Below are 23,313 nucleotides of genomic sequence, written 5' to 3'. Positions count from 1 at the left end.
AGGGAGAGAAAGGTCTGCTTCAAGATCTAGTGTGGGCCTGGGCAGTGTCCCCAGGCCTTCTCAGACTGAGCCACTGAGGAGAAAGAAAGAGAGGGCAAATCCCTCTAAGAAAGTACTCTAGATCTGTAGTGGAAGAAGAAAAGAAGGAAGGGATAGAGAAAGAGGAAGAAATTGGTTGGCCTATTCCGAGCTCCTCATGCTTATGCTAATACTCATGCTGATAACTGGAGAGAGAAGTGGCTAGACTGGTCAGGCTTCCTTTTCCCTGTTTTCTGGCCACATGGCAGAGAGAGTCCAAAAGTGCAATGAGCAGAAGAATGTTTGCCACACTCCCTCGCATGCAGGAGCAGACCCCGCCTACTAGCATTACGTTCAAGCCAACCCGTGGCAACAGCATTGCTCCTCCTTTGGGAAGAAGACCTTTACTCCCCAGAAGCTAGCAGGTGTCTGATCCTCAGCGTGTCCAAAACAACACATCTTGCCCCCACACTTGCTTCTTCTCACGTATTCCCTTCTCAGTTGGTGGTGGCCCAAGCTAGAAACCTAGATATCATCCTAGATTCTTTTCCTTCATCATAGCTAGTCAGAGTTTTATTGATTGTGATCTTACATGGTAGAGAGGCCTCTGCTTCCCTCCACCAAACCTGTCCCATCAGCCTGTCTGCACCCTTCCCATGGACTCCCAAGGGCACCTCCAGTCCCAAACCAGTCACCAGGCTGTCCTCCTATACACAGACCCTGTAAGTAAGTTTTATGTCCTAATTTTCTGTAAGTAACACCTGCTTATTGTAGGAAATTTGGAAACTACAGAAAACTACAATGCAGCACATTTAAAAATATGTGACCACCCTTAACATTTTTGTGCATTTTATTCAATTCTTTTTTTTTTTTTTGCTCTTTTATTTTAGGACATTTTCTAGGGGTTGGAGGATAGGGAATCCTACTTTTTAGTTTTGCAAAAGGCAGTCATCTTTTATGTGTAGTTTTGTATCAGTTTTCCCACCTAACATCTTGTAAGAATTATATCATCTTAAAGATTTTTAAGCCTCATTTTAAGGTTGCATGACATTTAAAATCTCAATTATAATTTATTTAACCATTCCCCACTTTTAGGAATCATTGTATTGGTTCAAGTTTTTCACAAGGATGAGATGATCTGCAACCCTTATTACTGTTCCCTTAGTTTCCTAGCAGTGATATTAGTTGATACAAGAATATTAATATTTAAAGGATTCTATTTTATTATATATGACAACTTGCCAGCATTGTGAGGAATACTTCTCTTGCTGTATTAATTCCAGCAGCAAGGATAAGTACTCTTATTTCCCCCAAAATTCTGCTAATTTGGAGGCAGAAAAATGATATATTTTATTTCCTTGATTGAGGATAGAATAAATGAAAAAATGTGTGTATGTGTGTGTATGCTATATATGCTATTTCTGGTTGTGTGTGTGTGTGTATGTGCGTGTGATTCCCACCCATTTCCTTTACTCATATTCCTAAAAGAATCTTCATAGTTTCATCATACTGAGCTCTTTGTAATTAAATGATATATTTTGACTCCTCTATCTTTTTTAATATTTGTTTTTGAGAGAGAAGAAGAGCAGGGGAAGGGCAGAGAGAGGGAGACAGAGTATCTGAAGCAGACTCTGTGCTGACAGCAGCAAGCCGGATGCAGGGCTCAATCTCACAAACTGTGATATTGTGACCTGAGCTCAAGTCGGTCGCTCAATGGACTGAGCCACCCCGGTGCCCCTCTCCTCTGTTTTTTCTGGAGAAAGAGATAACCCACATGCACAACAGCATGTGTGTGAGCAGGGGAAAGGCTCTTCTGGTTTTATTTTTGTTTTTGTTTTCCCCTGTAGTGTTTTTAGGTATGGATGGCCTTGGAATATCCATTTAAACCTCACTCAATCTGCAGTTGATTTATTGAAACATGATAGGTAATATTTATAATAGTCAATTTTTTCTAGCACTACTTAATGATATCTGATGTTTCCTTCATCTATTTAAAGGTCCTATATATGTTCTGTGCGATCTATTTAACTTGTTTCAGTAACACATGTGGTCATTTACTTCCATATTTCAAACACTCAGGGACTCTCCATTGCTTACAGTTATTACCCACCTGGCCAGTCATCAGAACCACCAGTTGGTAATTTGGTTTTTTTAACTGATGCTTAGCCCTTTACTACTAGAGACAGAAATTTAGGTCTGGGAGAGGAGTGTCAGAATCTGTGTTTTTTAAGGCTCCTAGATTTTGAAGAATAGCCAGGTTTTAGAAGCAGTGACCCCTAGGATAAGTTTTCAGCTTCTTCATGGCATTAAGATTCTTTATTTTCTCCACTTCTGTCCCTCTCCAGCTTCATCTCTACTTCTCTTCCTTTCTATGCCCAAGCTATAGTGAATCTAGAAGAAACACATCTGTTTTTCTCCTGTATCCTCCACCCTGACGTCTCCCCGCACCCCAACCCTCTACACTCAAACTGAAGCCCCATCAGCTCTGTGAATAAGCCATCTCTGAACTCTCTAGGTGGCCCCACCTAGAGTTGCTACTATTAGCATTTGTATTACATGGAGTGGCATGTTATAAATAATATTCTTATTATTTATAAATGTCTCTCTCCTGTCTCTTCACCCACTTGAGACTGGACTGCTTTGTGTCCCCAAGTCTGGCCAAGTACCTGGCACTTGCCGTCATTAAGAGAGAGATCAGTAAATGCTAGCTGTTGTGAAGTGCCAGGGACTGAAGAGCATGCTGTCTCACTGGCACAAAATCCGAGTGATTCTGCCCCAAGCTGTGTCCTGGTGCTTGTGTTGAAAATAAGCTCCAGCTGACCTGGGTCTGGTCATGGAGTTTCTGTCAGGGTTCTCCTAAGAACTGACCCCAGCTTGAGCTATGCAATAGCACTCTGGTGTGCTCAGTAGTACCCAAAACCAAAAGACCTTTTGGGATCTGGAAGAGTCATAGAATGATCATTGAAAATTGATGCAGTGGTGATCTACATTTTTTCCCAACCCCCTGCCATCTGATCTGGGAAGTAGAAGGGAACTCATCATGCTTGTCATTAAGATGAGTACTCTAAAAGGTAAGGAGGTAGATGTTCCTTTGCCAGCTCTTTTGAAACACTGAATATAAAGTAATGTTTTTCTCAGCTTCATATAAATCATTCTTCATTCTTTTAAGGTCCTCATATCCAACAAACATGATGTGGCATTGAAGTGAAATGCCCTTGTTGGAAGCGTAATAAACCTCCTTGGGTAAAGGCTCCTTTGAAATTCAAACCTATGTTGGAGAACATATATAAAGTTTAAAATGAAAATTTAGCTTTTAGAGAAGGCCCTGGGGAAAAAAAAAACTCTGAAAAGACAGGGTCAGAAGAGCTAGCTTAGCCAGAGGACTAAAAGGAAGAAAAGTGTAAGAAGAAGAAAAAAAAAACAATGGAGTTTTGTTGCAGTTAGGAAACTACCGTTTCAAAGGTGAAAGTGTCATTTTACAGCCTCACAGCAATGCCTGACAGGAAGTGTGTTTGCCGTAAATCCTAATTTGGGTGTGTTCCTGTAGAAATGTTGAGCCCTCTCCTAAGGGAAACAGAAACTCAATCATGCAGGAAACTAGATACTGCAAAAACAGTTGTAGCTCAGCGTGGCCATAAGCAACAGTGGTGTGAAGGCAGAGAAAAAAGCTGTTTGTTCCTCGGTAGAGAGCAAGCGGACAGTTCTCCCCGTCACCATGCGAGACCGAAGGTTGCCCTTGGACATTCAGATTTTCTATTGTGCGAGACCGGACCAAGAGCCTTTTGTGAAGGTATGTAGGAGTCCCTGAGAGCTAATAGATGCCAGGGAATCCTCACCGATCTGCCACTCAGTATGTTTTCAAATGCTTTCTAATGAGAAAGGACTGTGCTGACATTTCAAATGAATGTTTGGGAGATGGATATGATGTGGTTTGCCCCTTCTCTTTGGACTAAAAAAAAAAAAAAATCCCTATTTTATTTTTTTTCATTCCACAGCCCTCTTTGTACCTGTGTTCAACGTGGAGTTCACTAAAAACATGTGCTTTATTTAATACATTTAAAATGCTGGATTTGTGATTCTTTGACAGTGTTTTAAGTAAATCTCCCATGAGAAGATAGTAAAATGTATTAGCTTATTTCCTTACCTATAAATCTGGCTCAGACAGTGGCAGGTACTTTATATCTATCACTGTGCGTATTGGAAACTGAGTAGTGCATTATCTGACAACGTTCACTACATGTAACTTAAGTGTTTTTTTCTCTATGAAGCAAAAGTCACTGAATTTAGTACCCAGGTATTCTGTTGAATTAATTACCATATCTGTATCATTCAATTTCAAAATAATTTAGTGATTTATCCAGACATTAGGAGGGGCAAAAATAGATTTAAATTTTTTTTAAGTTTATTTATTTTGAGAGAGAGATTACAAGTGTGAGCAGGGGAGGGAGCAGAGAGAGAATCCCAAGCAGCCTCTGCACAGTCAGCACAGGAGCTCCTGAGATCATGACCTGAGCCTAAATCAAGAGTCAGATGCTTAACCGACTGAACCACCCAAGCGCCCCCAAAAATATATTTTAAATTGAAATTGACATTGGTTTTTCATAAGCATAGTTTATGCTTAACTAAGAAAATCCTGTTTCTCAGTTTTGAAGGAAAAGCTCTTTTGATAGCTTCTGAATTGTACATAAAGAATTCTAACCTAATTGTAATTTAGACTAAATTTAGCTTTGTGTCTCTTTCTATTGTGGCTTCTAGTAGATGTTACCATTTGTTATTTCTATCAGGGTATATTGCTATGGGCCACAGCCCTGAGAGAAAACATTAGGAGTCTTGACTTAAGAACTATCCTTATCTTACTTACCAGTTTTTCCCTATTTATAGAAGACTTACAGAATGATTACTGATTAGTCCCTTAACAATCCATATTTAGATGCAGGCTAAAGGAGAATAATTTAATGCATTGAAGGGTATGTCACCTGTAGAGTTATGCATAATAAGTCACCCCCAGTGAGCATTTGGCAGCAGTAGTAAAAGTGGAAACCTTATGACTTTATTATTTAAAAAAATATTTTTTAATATTTATTTCTCTCTGAGAGAGAGAGAGAGAGAGCATGAGCAGGGGAGGGTCAGAGAGAGAGGGGGACACAGCATCTGAAACAGGCTACAGGCTCTGAGCTGGCTGTCAGCACAGAGCCTGACGCAGGGCTTGAACCCATGAACCATGAGATCATGACCTGAGCCGAAGTCAGACGTTCAACCAACGGAGCCACCCAGGTGCCCACCCCCCCTTTTTTAAAATTTTTTCTTAATGTTTTATTTATTTCTGAGAGAGAGACACCATGAGAAGGGGAGGGTCAGAGAGAGGGGGCACTTTAATTTGTACGTATTAAGTGTCTCAGCTGTACTGTGTTAAATTCTGCATTTATTCAGAAACTGAAGTTGAAATTAGCCCTTTTCCCAAAGCCCTGGTTCAATTTATGTCTTCTTGCTAAAACTTCACCTGTTCTAGGCGACTGTGTACCTGAGACCGATTTTAGCAGGTGAAGGAAAAGCAAACATACCAGGTTTTTTGGGCTTGCCTTCTCCATTCCAGATCATCACCGTTGAGGAGGCAAAGCGCAGGAAGAGCACCTGCAGTTACTATGAAGACGATGACGAGTTGGCTCTGCCAATCCTGCAGCCCCACAGCGCGCTCCTAGAGAACATGCACATCGAGCAGGTGGGCTCTCCCCTGGGACTTCGGGCAGGGGGCTTTCAGGCCTTAAAAAGGCATTTTCCATCCCTATGTTTGCTCCTCTCACTGGGGGTGAAGGAAGGGTCAGGTTTTAACGAAAGAATACCAGCAGCCTAACCAATATCCGCGTCCTTTCTCTGCTTCAGAGAGGTTACGTTTGCACTTCGTGTCACCTTCTTGCGGATTTGGGGACTTGGCCAGAAACTACATCCATCTCCTAAACCTGAATGAAAAGGCTCTTTCATGTCTTCAAAACAGTTTTTAAGTTGTCTTACCATAGTCCTGTGCATATTCCTAATAACACTTATGAGTGGATTTAAATTTATCCTACTGATTATTATAGAGTTCTAATGGTTTTTTAATTTACTGGGCTCAATAAAAGTCATATAGTACATACACTTTACTAGCTTTATGAAAACTACCCACCACTAGGAATAATTTTCCTTTTTCTGTAATTTTCTTTGTTCACTGTATATTTTCTGAAAATCTGTTACTTCAATTTTATGAAATACTATAATGTGCCAAATTTGACCTTGAGTAAGGGACCTCTTGTATTTCTCCCATTAGCCAACTCACAAGCCTGAATTTCAGAGATATTAAAGAATCGAGTTTAACTCTCAATTTGCAAATGAGCCTGTGAATGCTCAGGAAAGCCAGGAGACTTGAGCAAGCAGTTATGGAGATGGAGTTCATGCTTATAGTAGAAGCGATGTTGAGCATTCTGAAAACTTCCTTACTTCATGGCCTCTTTTGTTAGTATTTTTGAAGAGATATGCATTATTGGTATTTATGGCACCCAGGTTTAAGCTAAATGTTAATGTAGGTGAAAGATACAAGCAAGATGAGGACAGACTACATTTATTTGACTACTAGCATAAAATACCTGTGTTTTCTTGTTCTCACTTCTGTGGGAAGCTACCATTGTCAGTAGCAGTTGTGAGCCTGTGAACACTTAGAAAAAACAATCAGAGAACCGTGAACTGTTTGCTGAAGGTCAGGTTGAAGTGTAAAAGGGAGAGCATGTGTCTAACTCATTACATTCTGGGTGCTGTATCTTCAAATGCATAGTTGCATAGTGATCCCTCATTCACGGCCCTGAAAGGGAGTGTGTGCTCTGGCTGGCATCCCTGCCAAGGTCAACACCATCAAGCAGTGATTCTCCCTTTTCTTTCTTGGTTTATAGTGACATATATTTTCCAGAGTAAAGATGAACAACATGTGAGTAAGTGTGATTTTGAGTTTGGGCCTCAGGTGCTTGCTTTGTGCTACATGCTTATGAGGGATTTGTGGGCAAACTGTATATTTACACCTCCATCTTTGGATTTGCAGCTGGCCCGACGCCTTCCAGCAAGGGTACAAGGGTACCCATGGAGACTTGCATATAGCACATTAGAGCATGGGACCAGTTTGAAAACTCTCTATCGGAAGTCAGCGTCACTAGACAGTCCTGTCCTATTGGTCATCAAAGATATGGATAACCAGGTGAGGCTTGTTACTTTTGTAGAAAAAAAATTTTTAATTAGTTTATTTATTTTGAGAGAGAGAGAGAGAGGGAAGGGCAGAGAGAGAGAATCTTAAGCAGGCTTTGCACTGCCAGTACAGGGCCTGATGTGGGGCTCAAACCCATGAACCACAAGGTCATGACCTGAGCCAAAATCAAGAGTCAGATGACTAACCAACTGAGCCACCCAGGCACTCCTCATAGAAAACATTTTTTTTTTTTTTTTTTGGTGAAGATTTTTCAAACTTACCCAACAGTAGAGAGACCATTACAAGAATTCCCCATCAACCAGATTTTACAGTCAGCACGATTTTGCCCCATATGCTTCATCTGTCTTTCTTTGTTGGTTTTCCTTCACTGAAGTATTTTGAAGTACATCCCAATTATTATGTCATTTCACCCCTACATACTTCAGAATGCATCTCTAAAAAGGAAAATGAAGCGAATCTCCAAATACAGTCATTCTAAGGAATTTTTTTTCCTGTGCTCCCCATACTGTAGGAAGCAATGTTGATATTCCACAACCTAAAACTGCAAAAGTTGGAGAAAAGTAAGTTTTGGATTGGGAGATAGTTATAGAATGTTCTAGTGCCATACCAGGACTCTTTCCAGCGAGTTGAGGTAGTACCCACAAAGTGTGCCAGCATGGTTGCTGAGATGGAGAGCCATTCAGGGCCATGGTGTGTTGTACCTTAGGGACCCAACTGCTATGAAATAGCAAAGAATGCTCTGTTCCATTGCACACTGCCCTTTCACCTGTGCTGTAGTGGGTCTCGGGGGCAGAGGTGAATTCAAGATATTACCTTATGTACCTTCACTAGTGCTTCTTTCTGTCACCTTGGGGTATGAGTGGAATGTGTGCAGGTTTCTTTCATATACTACCCCATCAGGCATTTGCTCTGCCAAAGGAAGCCATCTTGTCTGCTATTTATTCACTTCAGTTTGGTCTGTGTTCTATCAAGAAGAAATTCCTTTACATTTGTAAGATGTAGATGTCATTCTTTTCTCTTTCTGGCGTTGTAGGAGGTTTTATTCAATAGCCTTTCATTTATTCATATGTTCAGAAAAGGTATGGGTGCCTGTTACATGTGGGGCACTATTAAGCACTGGAGAGCTTGCTATGAAGCTATATAATTGGCATCCTTTTAGGGGAATAGATCTTTGCTATCATAATTTGTCTTGGGAGAAATTAGCAGAGAGATGAAGGTACTAAAGGCACCGTTTTTCTCAACTGTGGTGTTTTCTGGGACTTTATTGTTATGTTATTATAGATAGAGAAGTGTGGGGAGTAGTTTATTATCATCATTGTTACTGTTGTTATTGCTTGATTGATGACATTTTATTTAATCAAGATCCAAGTGGGTACAGTCAAGTTAAAGATTAAAATAATAACAGAAGTTGGGGCACCTGGGTGGCTCAGTCCATTAAGTGTCAGACTTAGGCTCAGGTCATGATCTTGTGGTTTGTGGGTTTGGGCTCCATGTCAGGCTCTGTGCTGCTGGTGTGGTGCCTGCTTGGGATTCTCTCTCTGTCTCTGTCTCTGTCTCTCTTCTTCTCGCCTGCAAGTGTTCTCTCTCTTTCTCTCTCTCAAAAGAAATAAACTTTTAAAACATTTAAAACATAACAAAGGTATAAAATGGAGTTACTTAGGGATTCAGTGAAATGTTTGAGACGTTGGATGCTATGTTTTAGATGAGATATGGCTAGCTGGCTTTACACCCCACACAAACCCTCAACATAAGTATAGATTAGTTCTCCTACTGATTTACCAAAAGATACCACATTTGTTGGGGAAGGTGTTGGCAGCACAGAGCAGGTATGCAGCACAATTTCACCAAGCTTCCTGTCAGCAGGTATGTGAGGCCTGTACCTGAAGGCTCCTCTGTTCGTCAGGAAGTATAGTCTTATTGAATCTGGTACCCTGGAGGCACTTGTGTTTGAAAACACCTGGATACTAACTCTGCGTTCCACACCCCATTAACCCCCAAGGCAAGAATGTGGCTTTGCTGTGTTTGAGAACATGATAGAACAACACCTGTAAATCTGTCTGGGAATGAATTATGTAAAATTCGAATATCAAAGAATTACATATGCAGAATGGTAGCAATAAGGAGTTCTGCAGAATCCGTCATCGGTGAAACAACCATACCTGGTAGAAATTATAAAAACAATAATTACTTAAAGTCTCTGAAAATTGTCCTAAGGGCATACAGTAAGTGAAAAAACATTTATTTAAGAAAATCTAATAAATCGCTAGTACTCATGAGATTCTATGGCATCTGAAGCACAACCTGCTTCCTTCCCTCCAGCCCTCAGTTCAGGCTGATGGAAGCTCCTGTGTGGACAAGAAGATGGGGCTCCCACTCCCCCCAGCTCCCATGCGAGGGCTATGATATACCCTTTAGGGGTAGGTCCCCAGCACTTCTTATCTCCTACCCCAAAATCTGTGTTTCAGAGGCTAAATTTCAAGCAAGTATGGCTTAGAGGTAGAGGATTCTCTTCTTCTACCCAACCTCTATTCAGAGGGGAGATGCTCTACCTTAGGCATGGGAGAATATAGGAGTACTGCCTCAGCTCTTATAGCAGACATTCCATGCCAGCCGAGGCAAGCCAAGACCAGCGGCTGTGCTTCACCCACCAGAGCCTCCACCTCCTAGCTCTAGGAGAAAAGGCGGATCATAAGACATAGAGCTCTGCTAACGTCCTCCACTGAACACACCAAGGTTACAATTGTAGAGCATTTCTCTCTGAAAAAGGTCTGAAGACTAGCAGAACCCATCTTTTATGACATAGGACAGGAAGAAAAAAAAGCCACATCAAGATGGGTAGGGGGGCAGAAAAGCAGTCTTGTTAGGACCCCACCCCGCCCTGCTAGTGACCCACAAGAGGGAGAGAGATCACAGAACATGTAGCTCCTCTCTGAGAATCTGGGGGTTCAGGTCCCACATTAGGCATGGCAGCCCATGGGACCTGCATCAGAAAGGCAGACCCCCAAAATAACTGCCTTTGAAAACCTGAGGCTAATTTCCAGAAGAGCACAAGGGCTATAGGAAAAGGAAATTCCACCATTGAAGGAGTCACACATGGACTCATTTGCTCTGAATCTCAACACAGAGGCAGTAGCTTGAGAAGCACCTGGGCTGCGTGTGAGGGAGATCTGTATACCAGAGTATACCAGAGGGGCAGGGGTCTGATGAAGATCTCTCTGGGGATACAGGCACTGGAGGGTGCCAGTTTTTTACACTACTTCCTTGCCAGCCTGGTGATGATGGGTGACATTGTTGGTACTCTCATTTTCCCTTGCTAGGGCTACAAGCTTACCCCATGTTCCTCTGTAGCCCCATCCCACCAGGCTGGCCCAGTGTTCATCCAGCTTGGCCTCCACCCTGCCAGACCCGGCACTTAGGCTGGCCCTAGCACTATGCTCGTCCACCACAGACCTTCCCCAGCATTGCACTTACCCACTTGTCCGCTGTGGCCATCGTCAGACCCCTTGCACATGGTCACCCCAACCTGTGCATATCTACCACAACTGCTGCCCTGCTAGACAAAGTGGGCACACTTGCCCTGGCCTGGCCCCTGTCCATGGCAGAGATCCCCTCAGCCCTTGCCCCACCAGATGTGACGAGCAGTCTAGCTCTAGCCTCTTCCAGACCTGGCAGTACTTACAAAAGCAAGTATGAGGTTAAAGGACAAAAAAGGAAAGATAACAAACTATAATAGTTTGTATGTGTGCTTTGTGTGTGTGTAGAGAGAGAGAGAAAATCAATAAGAAAACATTGACCTTAAAAGACACATTAAACCAGACGGACTTTCAATAGACATATACAGAACATCCCATCCAAAACCAGCAGAACATACATTCTACTCTTGTACACAGAACATTCTCTAAGAAAGATCATGTTGGACCACAAAACAAGTCTCAATAAATTCAGTAATACTAAAATTATATCAAGCATCTTCTCTGTACACAGTGGTATGAAACTAAAAATCAATTACTGAGTTACCAATAGGTCATTGAAAAAAATGAAAGAACAAATTTAAAAAATAGAGAAAAATGAAAACAAATACTGCATGCCAGAATCTATGAGATGCAGCAAAAGCAGTTCTAAAAGAGAAGTAGCAATATATGCCAGTCTGAAGAAACAAGAAAAATCTCAAAAAATCTAACTTTATATCTAAGGAACTAGGAAAAAAAAAAGAACAAGCCCAAAGTTAGTAGAAGGAATGAAATAATAAAGATGAGAGAGGAAATAAGTGAAATTAAAAATTTTTAAATAAAGAATAAAAAAAGATCAATGAAACTAAGAACTGGTTCTTTGAAAAGATGAAACAAATTTGGCAAACTTTTAGCTAGACTCAACAGAGAAAAAGAGGGCCCAAATAAAATCAGAAATGAAAGAGAAGTTAACAACCGATACCACAGAAATACAAAGAATAATGATACTGCTATGAACAGTTATATGCCACGAAACTGAACATCCTAGAAGAAATGGACAAATTCTTCTGAATTATGAAGAAATAGAAAATCTAAACAGACTGATTATTAGTAAGAAGATTGAATCAGTAATCAAAAATATCCCAACAAACAAAAGTCCAGGACCAGATGGCTGCAATGGTGAATTTTATCAAACATTCAAAAAAGATTTAATACATATCCTTCTCAGACTCTTCCAAAACATTGAAGAGAATGTAACACTTGTAAATTCAATTATTTTATTTTTTATTTTACATCATATTTTTTATTTTATATTTTTATTTATTTATTTATTTATTTATTTAAATTCTAGTTAGTTAACACAGTGCAATATTGGTTTCAATTCCAAACTAATTTTATAAGGCCAGTATTATCCTAATATCCAATACCAGACAAAGAGAAAAAAAGAAAATTACAGGCCATTATCATTAATGAACATAGATGTAAAATACTCAACAAAATAGAAGCAAATCAAATTCAACAGTACATTAAAAGACTCATGCACCATGATCAAATGGGATTTATTCCAGAAATGCAAGGAAGGTTCAATATTTGCAAATCAATTAATGTGATAATGTCTTCAATAAATGATGCCAGGAAAACTGGACAGCCACATGCAAAAGAATGAAATCGAATCACTGTCTTCCATCATATACAAAAATTAATTCAAAATGGATTAACGTTTTGGACATAATAACTGAAACCATAAGATTCATAGAAGAAAGCATGGTTGGTAAACTTGGTGACATCTATCTTAGTGATGCTTTTTTTGAATCTTACTCCAAAGACCAGGGAAATAAAACCAAATAAATAAAAACTAAAATGAACAAATGGGACATCAAACTGAAACGTTTCTGCACAGCAAAGGATAGGAAACCTACTGAACGGGAGAATATATTTGCAAATCACATATCCACCACAGGATTAATATCCAAAATATATAAAGAACCCATACGACCTCACCAAAAAAAAAAAAAAAAAATCAAACAATTGGTTAAAAAAATGGTTGTAGGATCTGCATAGACTTTTTTTCAATGAAGGCTTACAAATGGCCAACAGGCACATGAAAAGATGATCCAACATCATTAATTATCAGGAAAATGAACATCAAAACTACAGTGAGATATCACCTCACACTGGTTGGCTTGGTTATATCAAAAAGACAAGAAATAACAAGTTGGTGGGGATGTGGAGAAAAGGGAACTTTCATACACTGTTGGTAGGAATGAAAATTGTTGCAGCCACTATGAAAAATAGTATGGAGATCCCTTAAAATGTTAAGGATGGAATTACCGTGCTATCCAGCTAGTCTACTCCAGAATATTTACTCAAAGAAAATGAAAACATTAATTAAAAAAAAAATGCATCGCAGTGTTCATAGTATTGTTTACAGTCGCTAAAATATGGAAACAACCTAAATGTCTATCGATGGATGAATGGATAAAGAAGATGTGGCATATATACACATGGATAGATATATATACTGGAAATCTACTAAGCCATAAAATCGATTGAAATGTTTTCATTTGTGACAACATGGATGGACCTGAGGGTATTATGTTAAATGAAATAAGTCAGGAGAAAGACAGAAACCATATGATTTCACTCATGTGGAGTCTAAAACTACAAAAAATAAATAAAAAGAACAAACAACAGATTGATGGTTTAAAGGGAAAGGAAGGAGATAGGGTGTGTGCAAAGTGGGGAGAAGGGGTCAAAAGTATGGTTGATGGGTGGTAACTAGATCTCTGGAGAGGGTCACTTTGTAATGAATACAGATGTCAGATTATAATGTACATATGAAGCTCACATAATATTATCAACTAAATCTCATTAAAAATTTTTTAAACTCTTTATGAATATCTAAAAAGAAAGGGCAGGGTGGGGGGGCAGGACACAGAGTTCTGAAGCTTTTCCCAAAGGAACTGACTTTATTTAGAAGAGTACAGAGAAGTTCAAGTCAAAGGATACTCTAGAAAATGATGAAAATTTTGGTGGTAAACAATTAAGAGGAGGTTGGCATCTGCATGAAGACAACAAGCTAAACTGAAGACCATTTAGTCTACCAGGGAGAACCAGGAAAAGAGACCACTAATGAGGGCCTTCCTGGAGTCAGGGTAAACTTCATACACTGGCCAAAGAAACCCCTGTAAAGGGGCCCAATTTTAGTCAAATTACACTGTAGAGAAATATATGCCATAAGGCATTGTGGAAAATAGAGCAATCATCAGGCAGTTGATAAAGTCTGATTTATACTAGCTTACTTCCAGTCAAGTACAGAAATGTTACTCCAATATTGCTCAATTAAATTTTTCCACTTTTTGTGGTAATTTTGTTATACATATTACATTGATATATATTAAAAACCCAATAATAAATTATTATGATTCTTTATAATTTTTTCTACTAAAGAAGCTGAGAGAAGAAAGGAGGGCAAATATACATTTATAAATTTTGTTGTATTAACCTTTTTTTTTTTTTTTTTTTACCACTTTTGGGGGTCTTAATTTTTTCCCCAAGGATTCCTTTGTTCTGTTATTGCCAAACATATTAAAATTTTAATGGTATAGATCCAACTATATCATTATATACATATTATACAATTCCTTTCTAAATAAATTAATAGAAAAAATAAAATAGACATTTTCTTATGTAACCAATGCTGTATACCTAACAAAACGGTAATTCCTTTGTATCATCCAACCTCTAGTCCTTAAACAGGTTTCCATGATTGCTAAGAAATGTTAGCTAAGAAAGAATATAATTAGAATTCTGAAAAGGTGAATGGGTAAGGTGATTTTTCCTATTCATTGAGCAGAAAAGGTATAACTTTCTTCCACTTGTGACCATTGCCCTTCTTATCCTATTTTCAGCACATGTTTTTTTTAAAAAAGATGCCTTTCACAGCTGTACTTTAGTTCTTTTATTGAAATATCACCAGAAGAAGGGAAATGGATTTTTGATATTTCTGTTACTGTTTTGTTTCTGTATATTCTTAGCAGCTCTAGGGAAAGGTTTAGTAGCAGGGAATATGATGAACATTAGTTAGAAAGGATTTCTAGACTTCTACCTAGTTTTTAGTATTTCAGGTTGCCAGGAACTAAGTGTAATTGGTAAAGAAGAGATTCCACTACAACTGTGAGCCAATTATAATTTTGAAATGTTATAAGACATTTTTCAGATAACATCCATTTTTTAAAAATTTATTTATTTAGAGTTACTTCATGTACAATGTAGTATTGGTATGAGGAGTAAAACCTAGTGATTCATCACTTACAATATAACACCCAGGACTTATCCCAGTGAGCGCTCTCCTTAATGGCCATCACCCCTTTAGCACATCCCCCCTCCCACCTCCCCTTCAGCAACACTCAGTTTGTTCTCTATATGTAAGAGTCTCTTAGGTTTGCCTCCCTCTCTGTTTTTATCTTATTTTTCCTTCTCTTTGTCTGTGTTCATCTGTTTTTCTTAAATTTCCATATATGAGTGAAATCCTATGATATTCGTCTTTCTCTGAATGATTTCACTTAGCACTTCTTCACAGAGCTAGAACAAACAATCCTAAAATTTGTATGGAACCAGGAAAAAAAACCAAATAGCCAAAGTAATGTTGAAAGAGAAAACCAAAGCTGGAGGCATCACAATTCCATACTTCAAACTATATTACAAAACTGTAATCATCAAGACAGTATGGTACTGGCACAAAACCACACAGATAGATAAATGGAACAGAATAGAGAACCGAAATGGACTCACAAATGTATGGCCAGCTAATATTTGACAAAGCAAGAAGAGTATCCAATGGAAAAAAGACAGTCTTTTCAGCAAACGGTGCTGGGAAAATGACGGTGGCAGCAGAAGAATGAAACTGGACTACTTTCTTACACTATACAAAAAAATAAACTCAAAATGGATGAAAGACCTAAGCATGAGACAGGAAATCACCAAAACCCTAGAGGAGAAAACCCCCTTGCAAGCGCTGCTCAGGATCTGAGCAGAAGGATGGGAAGCTGGGACAGTGGGCACACATAATCCTGAAAACCTGCTTATTCCGACCCTCAGTAAGGAAAAATGGAAAAGTCATTGGTTCAAATATATCTAAATCAGCCCTAAAGCCCATTGTATTATGGAGTTAATTTTTTCTTAAAAGTCATTTCAGCTAAGAGATATTAGATCACTTATGTTAAGAATACAGTTTTAATAAGCACACTGAGAACTCATTTTTAAAAGTCAAAAGAAGGGCGCCTGGGTGGCTTAGTCGGTTAAGCGTCCGACTTTCGCTTAGGTCATGATCTCGTGATTCATGGGTTTGAGCCCCGCATTGGGCTCTGTGCTGACTGCCAGCTCAGAGCCTGGAGCCTATTTCAGAGTCTGTATCTCCCTCTCTCTCTGACCCTCCCCTGCTCACGCTGTCTCTCTCTCTCTCCTAGAAATAAATAAAAATATTTTAAAAATAAATAAATAAAAATAAAAATTAAGAGAAAAAATTTATTATTTCTGGGGGAAAATATGGCCATGAATCCACTCATAAAACACATAAGACACATAATTTTGTTCTTTCAACCACTCATTTGTGTGTGCAAGGTGCTTCTTGTTGTTTAATGTTCCCAGTATGTCATCTGTATTCCCTAAAGGAAATTTGATCCCACAGTAGACTTTGGTAGTCCTTTAATATTGGAACAATTGTTGGCCTTTGTCAAATAAGTCTCCCCTTAGCCACTTGAATTCCAGTTAGAACTAGGGATATTTTGTTTATCTGTTTGTTGGTGAGCTTTTTTATTTAAGAACTCTAATTTAGTAATGGTCGTTGCTGAAAGAGGGTTAATGATATCTCAGAGCAGGATTGTGTTAAATATTTCAGAACGCCTCTCTTTGGGACATTTAGGTTTGAAAGTAAATAATGCGTCTGTGTTTTCTTCTGACAGATTTTTGGAGCATATGCAACTCATCCTTTCAAGTTCAGTGACCACTATTATGGCACAGGCGAAACTTTTCTGTACACATTTAGCCCCAATTTCAAGGTACGTAAATGGGAGAAATACCTAAATTCCCAGTGTCACCGTGTCAGGTGTGTGGGTGGGGTTGGAGGTGGGGGACTGTCATGGAAGCAGCAGCTCTCCCATAGCCTCATTTGGACTCACTCTAGCCTCGGTCAGTTCTTCATGGCTTAGCACGTAAAGTGCTTTTAGGGTCCCTCATTGGGCCTTGGAAACTGGTCTTGTGCATGTTCTGGGATCTGGGGAGGGATAGCAGGTCAGAGCCAACATGTGCCTGGGAGGTCTTTCCTCTTAGAAGCAAATCTGCCAATTAGGAACTAACTCAGCCAATGGGTAGTTTCTTTCTCTACAGAGGTATTATCCTAATAATTCCCTTTTCACTGATTCTCCAGATCGATATGTCTGTTCTCTGTCTTGTGTTTCTATCCTAAGGTCTTTAAGTGGAGTGGAGAAAACTCATACTTTATCAATGGAGACATAAGTTCGTTGGAACTTGGTGGTGGAGGGTAAGGTGGTTGTTGTTGTTATTTATTTACCATCTGACCTGTGTGGGAGTCTGTTTTGACCCAGGTAACCAAAACCTTGTATCAGGTGATTTTAGCTAGGCCATGTGCTTAGAATAATTAGGATGGTGGCCTAACATAGGACCCTAAGAATCAAAGATGAAATGATTTATTTAGGTGTCTAAATGACGGACTACTATCACTTGTCTTTTGGAAAAGATGGGTCATTTAAATCAAATAAAGGAAATGTAGGCTTTGTTTTACAAGCAGTTTAGGGTTTTTTCTGTCTATAGCATAAAGGAAAGAATATGGGACGAGGGAGGGTAGAAGGTATGCCACGTGAGGCTGAAAAGTTTTCACCTTTTTTGTATTTTTGATCTTTTCAGGGGACGATTTGGTTTATGGCTAGATGCTGATTTATACCATGGACGAAGCAACTCCTGCAGCACTTTCAATAATGATATTCTTTCCAAAAAGGAAGACTTCATAGTTCAAGACCTCGAGGTATGGACATTCGAGTGAAATTCAGACTGCCTTAAAATGCCACATTAAAAAGACTGGGTTCCATCAGCCCTCCTAAAGCTGGCTGGAAGACCTAGCCCCAGCCCAGACTGCCTCATCCCACCATAATGCTTTCTTTCTGCCATCATCTCAGAGCATGGTCACAGCGCAGAGAGTTTCTGAAAGGTCCACGTGGAGGGCAGACAATGAAGAAAGAAATATAAAGTCTGGATTGTTGAAAGACTTTATACTCCCACTTCCTTCAAATCCATGCAGTGAGGAATCAAAATATTTATAGATGTATGAGGTGAATGCAATTTTTATTTTTGGTAACTGTGAAAAAAAAGATACTGTGGAAATATATACATGCCTTGTGTATTTATCAACATAATTTTCATTACCAAAATGTACAGCATATTATTGTTTGCCATAGAAAAGCTTAGTTTCACTTAGAAAAATTGGAAGTGCTCAGCACTTAAAGGGAATATATGATTTTTTTAATTGTCTTATTTATTATTTCTAGTATATTGTCTAAAATGTTGGCAGTTTTTCTTTTAATGTGTCAATCTTGAAATAAATGTATACATTTTGTGCTATGTTTTGGCAACAAATCCATTTGATTTATATAGTTTTATATTTTTTCTTTTGCCCTGACTTAGGGTGATAGGTCTTAAGCAGCATATATATGCTTTACATAAGAATTTTTAAAAACTCATTACCAATGTTTATTGATTTGACTATTGTAGGCCATCTTTCCATTAAAAAGGTACATTTTTACTCACTCAAAACATAGTTGTTGTAAAGAAGAAGCCATTTCTCACAGTTGTAAATTGGTATTTACAGAAATGGATACCCTTCTGAATCTAGACTTAGAACAAGCCCTGCTTTGAACAGAAAGTGTTTTTGCTTCTTATAAAATCATGTGTGTTAATAACAAAAACTTTATTTTCATAGTGTTTTGTGTATAATTTCCCTCCAACTTCTTAAATTAATGAACAGGCCTCTGTTTTCAAAGAGACTGAATGTTTTCATTTCTGCATATTTTATACCAAATGAAAAGTGTCAAATTAGCCCAATTGTCTTGGTTTCTAGACTCTTTTGAGAAAAAGCAATGCAAAGAAATGCATTCATTACCAAAATTGGAATAAAAAGTAAAAACTATTTCTAACATCAACCCATTTTCACACCATAAGATACTTTGTTAAAAATGCTAATAAAGCCTTGCTAAGAACTAAACAATATTACTGATTGCCAAACTTTTATAAAAGCCAAAGACTGCTAATGGAAAAAGTTTTTAATAATAGCCAAAGCTGAGAAGTGGTCTGTCATAAATTACACCCCGCGATCTTTGAAAGGGAAAATAAATAACAAGTAGTATTTATATTATTGCATTTAAAAAATGAAACCATCTTTAGAATGTTAGCCTTAAGCTGGCAGAATATTTCTTTTAGATTATTCTCTTATTAGAATATTTACAAAAGAGAACAAATTGCCAAGTGGCCTCCTGTCAGATCAGCAATTATTTTACCCTACTCACATTCCATGCAAGTTGAAATGAATTCTATTAAACCTAAAATATTTAGCCTGGTGTGCTTTCACTTATTGAGAACTCTCGATTAACACCATATTGACAATTTAACCTTAATCTGCTCATTAAATGATGTGTTGGTGTGAGATATCAGGAATGTCTCATGATGATCAAGTTTACCATTTATGCATTTGCAACCATATGCTATTAACGAACAAAATGGTAATTTTGCATATAGTTCACTCCTACCTAGTTTAGTCCATGATACTATACTTGTGAGAGCATATCCAGACGCTGTGTTCTCTATTTAAAACAGTATTGTCCAATCAGAAATGTGTGGCCCTTCATTTATGGATATTGAGTATATGTAATGCAGTGCTAGCCCAATATTTTCAATAAAGGAATTTATGCATCCAGTGTGATTTTCTTTCCCGAGGATTCATTCAACAGGTATTTATTGGATGCTAGAAGTTTTCCTTGTGTGAGAGGATAATGAAATATGCAAGATTAAGCAAGGTCCAGTATTCATGTTTTTATTACTGCCCTTGGAAAGTCCCTTTTTGTTCCCAGTAGCCACCCTCTTACTTTCTCATCAGCTCATGAAAACCCCTGTCACAGTTACTAGAGATAACTCTTGACTCTACCTACCAGTTTCTCTGTTCTTAATCTGTCTACCTGTTTTTGAATAGCCTTTTTAACATCTCTTGACCTAGTTCCTAATATCAATGAAGGATCTTACCCTCTGACCAATATTTTTGATCCCAGGCATCCTGTCTCTGCCTTCTAGGCCCTACATATGAAGACACCAGTCTTCACTGCTTCTCAGTTTCTCAGTTCATGAATCTACATCAAAAGACTAGGGTGCGAGGGGGCAAACTAATGTCTCACTAGACTGCTGAAAATGATTTAGATCTATGTCTATGCTACAAGTCACCAGGGACATCCTGAATAAGTGTAAGAAGTATTATTGCCGTTTATTTGATGTCCTTTTCTTTATTTTCTTTTAAAGTTTTAAAGCCATGTGAAATAAGACTAACAAAAGAACTACTTTGCTTTTGAGGAAGGCATTGAGTCTCTTAAGAAAGAGAAGCTAAGATTCATGTTCTTTTTAAGATGCCCAACTTATTTTTACCAATATAATTATACAAAGAAAGATAAGGAGGTCTAAGCCAAAGGAAGTTCCAGAAATTCTAGGTCAGTTACACTTGCCCCTTATGCAAATATCAAAAGTGCTTCTGACCACTTCCTTCTCCCAATTGGGTCACACAGTTTTTCTTATTCTAAGGAAATCCTAACCTCAGAGCATCACATCCTCTGCTCCCACCTCCTTGCATAGGACTGTTATCCATACTGATTCCCTAACAAAAGTGTCTTTACTGAGAAAATTAGTCTTTACAATTCACACCAAAATCTAAGGTCTTCCTACCCTCCTTTCTAATTCAAATCTTTAGTGGTTCAGAATAAAAACTAGATAGGGCCTCCTTGGTGTGGTCAATCAAACCACCAAAATGGCATTTCTCGATAAAGTATCTTTGAGGACCTATTGTTTATTTTCTAGATCAGTGCTGCTCAATAGAATGTCCTACAGTGCTGGAAAATTTTCACTGTCCTTTATGGTAGCCACTAGCTACCATACTAGTGTTGAATACTTGAAATGGGATTTGGGCAACTGAGGAGCTGAATTTTTAATTTTAGTTCACTTAAATATAGCCATATGTGGCCTGCAGTTGCCATTTTGAACAGCACAGTTCTAGATGAAGATTTGGCACAGCTGAATCATATTTCATCAGCAACTCACCAGCAATCAACTCAGACTATCATTCCCTCACCAGAAGAGAACCTTTAGTTCTGAGTCCTTTCATTTATCTCTGCCATTATCTACACGTGTGGCACCACCTAAAGTAACAGTGTCTGTTTATGTGATTGACCAGGAAGCTGAGTTCCCTGAATCTTTCCACACTGAAAACTTGAATCTCTACAGAATCACTGAAAACCTCTCCCAGGCCTTGTTTCAAATTAAGATTTTCTGCCATCAGAATGTGTTTTGTTCCTACACTGGACATTCTACTGCTTATGGTAGTCCTGTGGGATGCCAGGTCACTCACCAGGCACCCATCCACAATGCATGATGAACCACAGGAAGAAAAAAACAATTTATTCCTTACACAAAACTGTGCATGCAGTTTCAGAGTCACCAAAGAAGAATAAACTACCAAGAGTGCCTCAAATAGTAATATTTGGTGACCAATCTTCTTTACTAAGCTTGCCAACTGGGATGCCCAACCAGGGAACACTGCATGCGGAGAAAGTTTTCAGTATCAACCTGTTAGAATGAAGGGTGATCAAAAAGCATTAGAGACCACTAGATGATCTTAGTGTACTATTTATTCATCAACAAGGGTCCATCATTCTATCAACCACTCCACTTCTAGGGTTACAAAAAGGAATCCAGATTTAGCTTCTTAGTAATAACCCTAGAGGAAAATACTAAACAAACACCAACCAGAAACACATTCACGTTCAGTAAACTTGGATGATACAGCATGTTTTCTCATGTCTCCACAGCTAAAAAAAAAACAATACTCCTTACCTTGACATACTCTGAAAACAATGGAATTCAGCCGATGAGTTCAGCCTTTATTCCCTACAGCAATCATTACTGGCTTAACCTCGATCTCCACTGGCTGATGGATCAACCACATTTTACATAACAGCTGACTGAGATCAGCCCTTTGATCTTTGAAGGCTCCAGTTAACACTAAGAATATTTCTACAAAGATATGCTGTGCTGAAGTATTGTGTCAACCTTGAGAGTTGTTAAAAGGCCCCGTTATTACTTCATACTCAGCAAAGCCTCATCTTGTTCTGTTGCAACATCTTGTTTCCCTATTAGGTCCTCCAAAGTGTCAGTAAAGTGGATGGGTTTGACCTTGGGGGCCACAGTGAGTGTTTACGGTATATGACATAGGTCATATTATCAGATCACCCAGGTAGAACCCAAAGCTTCTAAGGACTTCAAAAGGAAGCAGGCATAGTGCCTAAGGCATAGATTTTGGAGCCAACCATTCTGGGTTTGAATCTCAGCTCTAAAGCTTACTATCTATGTGAACTTGGTTAAGTAATTTAACTTCCATGTGCCTCAGTTTCTTTACTAATAATAGATAATAATGACCACCCATGATTGTAGACCACCATGATTAGAACACTCAAAACAGTGCTATTTGCAGACACAGTGCAATGGCTTCCATTTTCTCTTAAGATATTTTTACTAAGGTTTTGTTTCCTGTTTTAATTACAAAAGTAATACATGTTCATGTTAAAGTTTTCAAACAGTACAGAAGGCAATTCAATAAAAGGCAGACATTTCCCTCCTTACGTTCCCAGAGGTTAAAAGCACCAAACTTCCTTGTGTTTCTTTCTGGATCATTTCTATGCACTTATTTATATCTTCTTCACATTAACAGAAGCATACTATTCTTCAGTTGTCTTTTAAATTTAACAGTATACTGTGAACATTTTGTATCAGTATATGGACTTCATTCCAGTATATGGACTTCATTCTTCATTACATGGGTCTGTCATTAAACAGCTCTTTATCGATAGAATTTTTTTTGGCTAATACAAATAATTCTGAGTAACATCATTGTATACAGTGTATATAGTGCATTTATAAATGATATAATTTTGTGATAATTTTTAGCAATGGGTCAGAATTATATTACACTTTTTGTTTAAAAAGATACTATTAATTATTCCTTCATAAAAGTTACACTGACTTGTTTACACCAACTATATATGAGTATGCCTGTTACCTCACATTCTCACCAACGCTGATTATATCCATCTCTTTTTAATCTTTGCTAAAATGGTTTCTTTTTACATTTTCATCTTCTAATCATTGAATATCTTCCCACATCTATTGGCTATTTTGTGTTAAATGAATGTTCTGAGTCCTTTGTAATTTTTTCTATTACTGATTTGTAAGCATTCTTTGTATAGTCACAAAATTAGTCCTATGCCACACACACACACACACACACACAATGTATATATA

General features: G+C 38.4%; 1 protein-coding gene across 5 annotated transcripts in view; it reads left to right on the top strand.

The window, feature by feature from the left end:
• Window positions 1-19,676, top strand: part of NCOA7 (nuclear receptor coactivator 7) — a 150,868-nt gene extending 131,192 nt beyond the window's left edge. For 4 of the 5 annotated variants that reach the window (XM_039257344.1, XM_039257346.1, XM_039257343.1 and 1 more), the window contains exons 12-16: window positions 5,612-5,737; window positions 7,082-7,234; window positions 16,656-16,751; window positions 17,160-17,233; window positions 17,617-19,676. In XM_039257344.1, the coding sequence (XP_039113275.1) occupies window positions 5,612-5,737; window positions 7,082-7,234; window positions 16,656-16,751; window positions 17,160-17,233; window positions 17,617-17,752 (585 nt within the window). In that variant the 3' untranslated portion in view covers window positions 17,753-19,676. Of the gene's footprint in view, window positions 1-3,590; window positions 3,809-5,611; window positions 5,738-7,081; window positions 7,235-16,655; window positions 16,752-17,159; window positions 17,234-17,616 lie in introns of those variants that run through there. The other variant, XM_039257348.1, reaches the window with a different exon arrangement.
• Window positions 19,677-23,313: the final 3,637 nt, after the last annotated feature.

The sequence above is a fragment of the Hyaena hyaena genome, unplaced genomic scaffold, assembly GCF_003009895.1.
Source record: "Hyaena hyaena isolate Hyena2069 unplaced genomic scaffold, ASM300989v1 scaffold_613, whole genome shotgun sequence".
Taxonomy (NCBI): domain Eukaryota; kingdom Metazoa; phylum Chordata; class Mammalia; order Carnivora; family Hyaenidae; genus Hyaena; species Hyaena hyaena.
This window is presented reverse-complemented; position numbering and strand designations above follow the sequence as displayed.